Genomic DNA, 10,202 nt, shown 5'->3' with positions numbered 1-10,202 from the left:
AGTGTATTAGTCGCTTGGTCTGGGGTTCTGTGTATGTTCCAATCATTGTAGGATGAGTCTGCGGATTGTTATGATAGTAGTCCAGATGGGCGTTCTTCTTCGAAACCTTACATCTCGCCCAAAGCTACACTTGCGCCGGACCGTTCTTGTAGAAAGATGTCCTCTTCATCGCACACGAAACACCTCCTCTGATCCGCCCTGAGCCTCGTGCAACTGCACCGCCTCGCCGTCCATGATGCCATGCACATAGGCCTCACCAAGCAGCCAATAGCCGTCGCTTTTCTTTCGCAGGATGAAAGGCTTTCTTCCTCCTCTTAGGACTACAATGACATCTCCGGGTTGCATGCAACGAGGTCCTATACCCACGCGCCCAGCCCCGGTAACGAAGAAACGGCGGTTCATACAATAATCCACGAAAGAAGCGTCGCGCGCCGACATCATCTTTCCCGAGTCAAAACCTTTCGTGATCCTGTCGCCATCTGAGGCTTCATCTTTATCGTCCGGGGTCAAGCTCTTGAGATAATCTAAAAGGCCCTGTACATCATCACTCGACTGTGCGCGTCGTCTATTCCAGGTTTCTTCGGCCGCAAGAGTAAAAGCCGTGGCTAGATAGAGCTCTTCCCGACTTGCGACGTTGCAGTGGCGCAAAACTGTACCCATGACAGAGATCAGCCACTCGTGAAACTCTTCGTAGCTGTCCCAGGTACCTCTTAGGCACGAGGCGGTCGTTTGATATACTTCATCAACCACTATTCCTTGGAGAAGCAGCACTTCTTCGCCAAGAGGAACATCATTAAGTAAAGATGGCGCCTCGAGACCACCACTAGCATTGAAATGATTAGGTATAGACAGAGCGTCCCAAGCTTCTCGTCGCAGGTCTGCGCGAATGGCCCATGTCGGAAACGATTGGGGATCGTCCAACACATCGAAGTCGTGATCGATCATGTTAAAAGGGTGCAGACTACCTCCTTGACACAAGGCATACCGTGTAGCATCGCGCAATACGCTAGAAAGCGATTTTGCATAGTCAACCTCAAGTAATGCCGCTTGACTGTTTTCTAGGGATCTGTCTTTGTCCAGTAAGCCCAGAATCGCAAAGATGCTATCTTTTGGCTCAGTCTTTTCGAAGTTTAGAATGGTCACGAACATACTGGATAGGTATTCGCGCTCAAAAGCAAAGCGATGGTCGGGGTAGATGATGTCGAACATCTCGAAGGCACAGCGCATGCCAGCGCAATCGGAAAGACTACGAGGAATGAATCGAAGTCTGTACAGGAGCCACGCTGCACCTCGTACTATATCGAGTAGATTGAGAGTATAAGTGCCCCAATGGCAGGTATTGGATGAGGCAAGAACCGCTTCTTGAAGCACCCACAGACGTCTATAATCGCTGAATTCAACTCGACGTGAAATAGGACGTATAGTCTTACCTGAACCAGTGGTGATTGAAAAGAGCTTCAAGAGATTCGAAATCTACATCCGCGCTAAACGGTTCGTTTGAGGATACAATGACACCCGTATTCTCATTGCGGATGGTTTCCCACACTAGGGTGAAGTCTGCAGTCGCGGCGCGCATGTCGTCCGCAACGACTTCGAGAGCCTTCATACCTCTATCAGCCATGTTGTCGTCATCTTCGCCAAGGTAAACGAGGTTGTGCTTTGCGGTGCTGTAAACTGTTCCCATGAAAGCTACTTGTGTACTGCGTTCTGTCGTCGACGACTGATCGATACATATGGCATCGATCCAGAGTACTCGCGGTCGGTCGCTGAGTCGCATGCGTCTAACAGCGGCCTCTGAGCTTGCCGGTACTTTTGTCAGGTGTCCATTGAGCTCTATGGTGGACGGATCTCGAGGAGCTCCCCAGCAATATGAGATAGTTTCATAGGTTCGTACGCGCCAGGTGCGCAGCGAGATGCGTTTCATCTTGCACTTGATTATGTCGTCGCCACTTCCGAGCGCAACCTTCAGGACGCGTATCTCTCCGTGCGATAAAGGGAGAGCTTCGTATGGCGACTGGGACCTGGAAGTAGCGTTCTTGGACATGGTTGCCCCCATTGTGTCGTTGGTATGAGCACACGCTCAGCTCACGGGAAGGTGGACGGAATGCTAGAGCAAGTATGTAATCTGAAAGGTAGCAGGTTTCCTTGAGCAGACCGACCAGGCTGAAGATGAGATGCGCGGATGACACCCTGATCGGAAGGCTGAAGCTCTTGGCTTCTTCCTACCAATCGCGCAACGTCTCCAGCCAGTCCAGTGACAGCGGGGCAAGCCACAATAAGCAGTTGTCAGCTCATGACGCTCCATGAAATTCGATCCAGCTCCGTCCAGGGCGGCCGTAGGCTTTGCCGTTGCGATGGCTGAGGCCTTTCGGGGTTGACCTTCGACGAGACGCGACTGCCGGGCACCTACCCAGCCCTGGAGGTGCGACGGGATGTCGACCAAAGACGCTAGTCCGTGAAGGACCTAGTCAATTGCGGGGCATCTTCGGGACCCGCTGCCATCAGCCACTGTCACCATACCACGGCTGGACGCGTCTTAGTGCTCTTTTGAAAAGGTCTTGACGTTCAGACCGATCACAAACTATGGCTACAACACTTTGGCTATGGCTCTACATGGCCTGGACGTTCGCTGCTGCAGCGGCCACTACGACGAGGCTGAAGTACATCATGTATCTGACAGGGTAAAGCCAAAAGCCTGCAAGTACTACATGAAACAACGTCGCTGATGGTTATCAGGCAACATAACGTGGTGCCGGAGCTAAATCTGGTGTCGAACATTACTGATGTGGCCCTCGCCTTCATGCGCTCTGATACCTTCAACACTCCAGAGCAAGATGAATGGCCGCTCTTCACTACCATTGAAGAAGTTCGGCCCAAGTTCGCCGATGGTACGATCATCCAAGTCGCGATTGGCGGATGGGGAGATACGGATGGCTTCTCGACAGCCGCCAGAACAGAAGAAAGCCGGAAGCTATTCGCTAGCAACGCCAAGGCTATGCTCGATGCTACCGGCGCTGATGGTGCGTCGCACACGAACAGGCACGATGATAGAAGAAGCTGACCTCATAAGGTATCGACGTGGATTGGGAATACCCAGGCGGCAACGGCGAAGACTACAAAACACCTGGCCATCTCAACTCCAACAAAGCTTGGGAGATAGTTGCTTACCCCAAGCTACTAGCGGAAATCCGCTCAGCGTTAGGGCCTGACAAGACCATCTCAGCAGCTGTCCCCGGTCTACCACGCGACATGCTAGCCTTCACCCAATCTACCATCCCCGCAATCATGGAGTCAGTCGACTACCTGAACATCATGACATACGACATGTTCAACCGCCGCGACAACGTAACGAAGCATCACACTGGAATCCAGAACTCGCTAGAAGCCATCGATGCATACCTCGACGCCGGCGTGCCGCCCGAAAAAGCGAACTTGGGACTGGCATTCTATATCAAATGGTACAAGACCGCTGCGAATTCGACATGCAGTGTCAACCCCATCGGCTGCGCGACAGAACTCATGGAAGACCCTGTTACAGGCGCTGACCTAGGTAAAGCCGGCGCATTCTCATGGCACGACGCTGTTCCCGAGGAACTTTCTGCATCGTACGAGCGTGCGATGGAGAGCGGTACGTATGACGAGGTTGGTGGTGGGCAGTACTACTGGGATGCTGAAGAGAACTTGTTCTGGACCTGGGATACGCCTGAGGCTATTAAGCGCAAGATGCAGATCATCATGAAGGATAAGGGGCTTGGTGGTGTGTTTGCATGGGGATTGGGAGAAGATGCACCAAAATTCGAGCATTTGAAGGCAAGTAACGAGGCGGTGGCTGCGTTGGACGGATGCAAGAAAGGGCGCAGAGAGACGTCTGGGGAGAGAAGTGAGCTTTAGTCATCGATGGAGGATGTGTGCAGGATCGTGGGAATTCCTCAGATTGCGCTAGATCGCGAAAGGATTAGCTCCAGCTGTCGGTAAAACTTCGGGCGGGAAACGTAACAGCCGGCCTTTGCCGCTGCCATCCTAACTTCGAAGTGACGATACCTCAACACTCTACTGTACAATATGACCTTCCAAACAGTATCACCTTATCAACCCCTCAAATTCAATCACCCTACCTCCTTCGTGATCGGTCCCAAGCAGCTTGCCGCCAACCGTGCCCGTCCATCTCCTCGACCACGTCGCCATCGCTTCCTGCCGTAATATCCTTCAGCTTGCGCTTCCTGATCGTTAACGAGGGATGGCATGCTTGCTCGTTTCCGTGTACTTGGGATCTGTTGTTTGCCACAATGATACTGTCGTTGGCATCCCCGATGACGCTGTCGACTTCTTCTGCGACGCCGGCCACGTTGTCTCCGAAGACGCTGTCGATGGTGTCTGGTACCTCCTCTAGAACGGGGAATGCGGGTTGGCGCGTGGCGTTTGGGATACCTGGCTGCTCTTGGATGTCTTTGTTGGGAAGCATGATATCCTCTTCGTCTTCGCTGTCTGGAACTTCGAAGTCACGGGAAACTCCAGTTATCTTTGCAAGAGCCTCTCGTCCTATGGGGAGTCTCACGATGAGTGAAGGTCTCATGGCTGTCGCTGTGCTGGGCGTCGGCTCATGCTGTATTTCGCTCATCCATTTCAGGGTAATGTTGATATAATCCAGGGCGGCAATCATACAGGCGTCAAACCGACGCCATCGGATGGCACAGTCGCTCAATCCTGCTATCAGCGCATAGTAGGCGATGACTGCGCAAAGCATACCGCGCCCATCCTTGAAACCTTCATCTGTTTCTTGATGAAGGAGACAGAACGGCGATTTGAGATGATTCGCTTTTCGCAATAAGGACGAAGCAGATCGCGGGTATAGTTGAGCCGTTTCCGCGCCATTCGAGTGAAGCTGCACCTCGTCGCGAAACACGATCAATGGCTCACTTCCATTGCTATCGAGGAGTATGTACGCCCATACGGGAACTGTTATACCATCACTCTGCTTTCGGTCCCCGAGTGAGGCTTTCAAAGCTTTGCGTCCCTGTAGAATTGCCTGGTTGAATGTGGGTGCAGCAGGAGAGAGCACTTCCTCTATGACTGTGAACAAGCCGCGGCGGACTAACGTGGCGTTCAGTCTGTTGATGCAGCGTTGCCATCGTAAGGGCAGCGTCGCTTGGGTCTCCTCTGCAGTTGTCATTGACAGGCGATACAGTACTATTGTTGAACTTTGATATCTGGGAAGGCGAGAGCAAATGCAAAATCAAAGCCGACTTAACGCTAGTGGTATAATCGACGCACAGATCAGGCCTACAGATTCCGTAGGAGATAGGTCGTCATACATCTAATTAGAAGACCTCACAGCGCTGATGCGCTGACTGCGACATGCTCAACGGTGTGTGTGGTAATGGAAAGCTCGCAGGTACTCAGGTACTGATAGAGTATGTTCGCAGAGTTGCACCAGCATGAACTGTACCCAGGAGGTACTCAATGTCGTCTACAGAAACAAAAGCTCAAATAAAATACAGCGAATGCCTCCCGGGTACCTCATGGCTAGGCTACACCTTCTCCCCGTGGCCATCGAAAGCGCGCTAGAGCCACGCTAACCCCATTCATACAATGCAAACGCCGCGATCAACACAAAATACGACGCGACAACCAACTCAGCTACCTTACACCGAAAGCACCTGCTTCAATCTCAGCACTGATCCCAATGACTATGGAGAACCAAGTAGGTGCGGCCGATACGGCCCTTGCCGAAACCCGAGCCCTTGTCCCAGTTCTCCATCATCTCCCTGTCACCAAGGTCCGGCTTGCCGCCTTCGCGGACCACAAGAGTGAGCGTCCGAATATGATGCCGTTTCGTATGCTCTTCGGTACCATGAAGGAAGGGAAGGATAAAGATTGCCAGGTGTGGATTCTGCTACAGAACGATCACGCTGATGGCCGCTCACCCGAGCAACGCTTCAACATCTTCGACCGTCTCAGTAAGCTCCGAGGAGCCATAAGCGCGGAGGAGGCGGTGAGGTAAGTCATTCCTGCTGTATGAGCTAATGTAGAACACGTACTGACCTCTTCAGACTCGCTCTTCCGGCAAATGCGTTCAAGTGCCTCAAGAAAGCGGGCACTATGGATATGGACCAGCTCCGCGTAGTGATCAAGTACTACTTCATCTTCAAGGGAGTTAATACACCAGTGCCATGGATAGTCAATGGTTACTTCACCACTTGGCTGACTACGGCATGCAAGACGGCTGGAGAGTACGCTGTGAAGGTGGCCGCGGATAGTGAGAAGGAGAAGTCACGCGCCTCTGCTGCACAAAACGCGTACAGTACCAAGCCCTCAGTCTCTCAGTCTAGGCCAGAAGGAGATGGCTCGGTGGTGATGACGCACGCTTCGCCCGCTCAGGACGCGCACGCTGTCAAGCGGTCAGTCTCTCAGTCTGGAATAAGAGCTGGCTCGGTGGTGAAGGTGAACGGCCAGCCTGCAGTGATCAGCCCCCCCGTCAAACTGGCCAAGGCTAGACGCACTCCGCAGCCCACCCCTCAGCGCGCTCCTACGGTCTCTATGATTCCCGCAGTATCAAAAGAACCGAGCTTGTTTATCCCCGAAGGCGATTCTCTCAAGAGGGCTCGCACCATGACCCCGGACCTACCCAGGAAGCGAGTGACTACGAGCACACCACCACTGCGATCGTCTCTTCCGGCAGGTACAGCACGACCTTCTCCCCCAGTAATGGTCAACCCAGGCCAAGATTTCCTCATCCACTCGGACCCCGTTGAGGCAGACAACAGCGACGCTATGGACACTTCGCGTACTTCATCAACACGCCGGGGTTCTCCAGAAGTCCTTGTAACTTTCACCTAATCATCTAAAATCCGTTATATACTGACAAGCTGCCAGGTCGAGAAGAGCCCCAACTCCCAATCGTCCATCGACTTCGCTGACGCTTATCGTAACGCCCTCGATAAGAAGAGCAGGTGCAAAGAAAACATCATGATCAACAAGGAGAAGCAGGAGGATGTGCGCGATGAGATCAAAACTCTTGAGACTCAGCTAGCCGACATGCAGGTGGAGGGCCGGGAGCTGAAGGAAGAGAACCGGCACATTGGAGTCGAGATGAAGCATCTTCGGTCGTCACTCACCCCGAAGGAGCGCGCTATCTTCGTTCTTGGAGGCGAGGTGGTGAAGAGAGCGACGAAGTGGGAGGGGAAGGGTGCAAAGTCTGAGAACGACAGCAGCGAGGAAGACTAGTTTACGCTGTGCTTAGTACGGCGTTAATGGCTTGGACGGGGACTTTCTTGGTACCGTAGTAGCAGCGGCAGTAGCAGGACGATCAGTATGACGTTTGCAAACCACGGAGACTCTAGAAGTTGCTGTAGTCACGTAGCTATCGTATTGTATTCCACACGGTAGTGTGTTTCAAAACTGTCCTACATCATTCATGCGTCCAAACTACAGCGCCACAGCGCTCGGGTTCCATCTTCAAACTCCTGCTCCAGCTCCTGACATCAGGCTTCCAAAGGTCTGGACTGGTAGGTCTGCTTGGTGTCTGAAGCGCAGATCTTGGCTTCGCGTCGTCGAGTATTGCCAGGCAGCCTATCTGCATGCTTACTCCGCGACTTCGCCTTTCGCTATTCGATGCTTATCAATCATCAGGAGTATGTGGGTATTGTGACGCCTCAATGACGTCTCAGGAAGAATCTGTTGATAGCGCGATGCTCCGGCGTATTCGATCGTTGGTTCTCGTCGTGGAGCGAGTTTCGCGCTGCCGGTCGGTGCAGGCTTTCGTTTGGCAGCGAGGGTAGTGGTGTGTAATGACGAGGATAGACGTGTGGTCGAGTTGTTTTATACGCGTTGCTTCCCGTGACTCGCATGAGTGCGCAACGTGATAGTTTGGCTGCCGTCCACTAGTACTGCGATGTTACGTAGCGACGTGCCAGCCACGACGTCCGCAACCCAAATGATACCCACGCGACGAGATTTGCGCGAATAGATAAAGTTCCGAAGTAAAGTCGGAGAGAACTGGTGGCCGGTATTGCGACGTTCTTCGCGCCTGGGCATCGATCGCAGAGGATTGGAGTTCCTATATGGCGACTCGTCGTCGTAGACTGGCTTGTGTGACTAGTCGTAAAGCGATGCATCCACTTCCATCCAAATCGTTGGTTCCAGAAGATGGCAGTACCTCGACATCAGGCCATGGATCGGTTTTGAGCTCAATCGATTCTGGCAATCTTTCTTGCGGTGTCGCGGGCACCCAGCTCGTAGGCCTCTTCTCTCGACAACACACTCCAAAGTCGGTCCTTCGCGACCTTGGCTTGATGTCTCTCAGCGATGAGCAACTCTACAGCTTCCGCCTCTATATTGATTTGTTTCTCAATCTCTGACCTCTTCCGCTTCAGGTCCTCTATTCGGTTATTATGGCGCATTAGGTTGGTGCAGGCGGTCTCCTCCCGGTCTTGAAGATCAAAGTAACGGTCGATTCGATCGATTGGGTCGATTGAGTGGTGCTACTTTGATCGAACCACTCGACCCAATCTTCGTAATTCATCATTGCGCTGCATGCTGTTAGATGACGTTTATTACAGCTGATTCTTTCGTAACATACCTTCGCGTCGTAGTCGGTAGTGCTGCATGGTGAGGGTAGCTGATGGAATGATATTGTTGACTTTGAGCGGGCTCTTTGACTTGGAACGACCTCTGAAGGTTGTTGAGGTTCAACCAGGGCTTCTGGTGACAGTTCTCGACCAAGGTCTTCGGGGACACGAACTCGTAATTTGACGATCTTGGATGGGGCCTCATTACCGAGCATGGCTCTGAGCAGTCGGTTTTGTTTGAACGTGAGTTTCGGTTGGAAGTTCTTCGTCAACTTCTTCCTCGCGAAATAGTACGTGGCCAAGGCCTCCAGCTTCTCCGGGGTTGTGGCAAGCTTGAACCAGGCACAGGGTTTCGCTTTCTCCAGAGCCTCTTCAACGGTGATGACTTGAGGCTTGGCGTCACCCTCGGGGTAGTAGATCTGCCAGATAAGGGACGTCGTGGCTTTGTCTAAGTAGATCCAGACATCAGCTTTCTCTCCGGGTCCACGGATCTCGCCATATAGTAGCGCTGTCTTCACAGCATTTGGTATCTCGTTTTGTCTCATCCAATTGAGATCATTGAATGAGAAGCCGTCAGAACAATCCATGATTTGTTTGTGGGACTGGAAAGGGCTGGGCGGGCTCTGAATCAGTACGGGAAGCTTGTGGGAATTTTGAAGTATAATGTTGTCTTGATGTCAAAGCTTCAAGTACTATAGAATATATTGAAAAGTACAAGATAGAAATCGTATCAATCGTTGTTCAGACCGCTCTTTACGTGGCGCGATGTGGGTCGTTCACAGGGTTCGGGTATGCGTGACGTGGTTGGCGTGAACGCAACTTCGCGTAGGCTACAGATATCGATAAGACCCAGGTTTACGTTCTTCGTACGCACTGGAAGCGGTTGAGATGATATTCGATCGCGAGGACGCGACGCGAATTTACGTTGGGGAGCCAAGAGTTTTACCGTTAGCCGCATTTACTGATTACGTCATGCGTCATCGAACTTGCGGGGGCCACTAGCTGATTTCGCACTTCTGAAACTCTATTCACAGCTCCTTCAGGTTCTCCCCCTTTCCATCGACATGTTGCCAATTTATGTACCTCAAATATTGAGATTGTTGTAGAAACTTTATCTGTCCCCAGTTCTACTTCAATATACACGATCCACCTGGGCACTCGTCTTTGCTGGTAACTCGAGCTACCTGTGTATCCTCCCCGGGCCACGTCCATCTGCAGCTAGCCATCCCTTGCTCCTTCTAGCTCATAAAAAAAGAATACAGGATTTAACCCCGCTATTTTTTAAGTAACTGTTAAGCAAACAATTATTAGCATTTAGCGAAGCTAAGGCTAAGGTTATCTATTTAATCTAGCTATAAACGTTATTTTAATTCTACTAGGTTTTAAAATTTCTTATAGAAACTTAAGCTTTTAATAGTAGTAATAATACTTTTAGCTTACTTTTAAGCCTAAGATACTTTTTATATATTTAGCTTTTAAGCTAATAATATAAGTAAATTACTTATAACTATAGCTATATTAGTAAGCTTATTAAAAAGCTTTAAAAAAAAGTAAGTAGTATAAAAAAGCTATATTTAACTATTATTAAACTTTTTATATTAAAGTTCTTAGTAAGTATAGCTATACTAAAATAAG

General features: G+C 51.1%; 6 protein-coding genes across 6 annotated transcripts; 2 read left to right on the top strand and 4 right to left on the bottom strand.

The window, feature by feature from the left end:
* Positions 1-165: 165 nt before the first annotated feature.
* Positions 166-1,209, bottom strand: J4E93_008387 (uncharacterized protein; the record flags this gene model as incomplete). Its single annotated transcript, XM_049346287.1, has 1 exon — positions 166-1,209. One exon carries the CDS (start codon positions 1,207-1,209, stop codon positions 166-168), a length of 1,044 nt encoding a protein of 347 aa, XP_049196688.1.
* Positions 1,210-1,426: 217 nt separating this feature from the next.
* On the bottom strand, positions 1,427-2,056 carry J4E93_008386 (uncharacterized protein; the record flags this gene model as incomplete). The annotated part of the gene is made up of 1 exon (XM_049346286.1): positions 1,427-2,056. One exon carries the CDS (start codon positions 2,054-2,056, stop codon positions 1,427-1,429), a length of 630 nt encoding a protein of 209 aa, XP_049196687.1.
* A 744-nt stretch (positions 2,057-2,800) lies between these two features.
* Positions 2,801-3,891, top strand: J4E93_008385 (uncharacterized protein; the record flags this gene model as incomplete). Its single annotated transcript, XM_049346285.1, has 2 exons — positions 2,801-3,020; positions 3,071-3,891. The coding sequence occupies 2 exons, from the start codon at positions 2,801-2,803 to the stop codon at positions 3,889-3,891; spliced, it is 1,041 nt and encodes a 346-aa protein (XP_049196686.1).
* Positions 3,892-4,111: 220 nt separating this feature from the next.
* Positions 4,112-4,755, bottom strand: J4E93_008384 (uncharacterized protein; the record flags this gene model as incomplete). The annotated part of the gene is made up of 2 exons (XM_049346284.1): positions 4,112-4,603; positions 4,747-4,755. 2 exons carry the CDS (start codon positions 4,753-4,755, stop codon positions 4,112-4,114), a joined length of 501 nt encoding a protein of 166 aa, XP_049196685.1.
* Positions 4,756-5,689: 934 nt separating this feature from the next.
* J4E93_008383 (uncharacterized protein) lies at positions 5,690-7,224 on the top strand (the record flags this gene model as incomplete). Its single annotated transcript, XM_049346283.1, has 3 exons — positions 5,690-5,997; positions 6,051-6,822; positions 6,874-7,224. 3 exons carry the CDS (start codon positions 5,690-5,692, stop codon positions 7,222-7,224), a joined length of 1,431 nt encoding a protein of 476 aa, XP_049196684.1.
* A 1,174-nt stretch (positions 7,225-8,398) lies between these two features.
* Positions 8,399-9,154, bottom strand: J4E93_008382 (uncharacterized protein; the record flags this gene model as incomplete). The annotated part of the gene is made up of 3 exons (XM_049346282.1): positions 8,399-8,528; positions 8,579-8,600; positions 8,659-9,154. 3 exons carry the CDS (start codon positions 9,152-9,154, stop codon positions 8,399-8,401), a joined length of 648 nt encoding a protein of 215 aa, XP_049196683.1.
* Positions 9,155-10,202: the final 1,048 nt, after the last annotated feature.

Source organism: Alternaria ventricosa (genome assembly GCF_023758065.1).
Source record: "Alternaria ventricosa strain BMP 2768 chromosome Unknown scaffold_16, whole genome shotgun sequence".
Lineage (NCBI taxonomy): Eukaryota > Fungi > Ascomycota > Dothideomycetes > Pleosporales > Pleosporaceae > Alternaria > Alternaria ventricosa.
The sequence above is the reverse complement of the archived record's forward strand: the minus strand, read 5'-3'. Positions and strand labels throughout refer to the sequence as shown.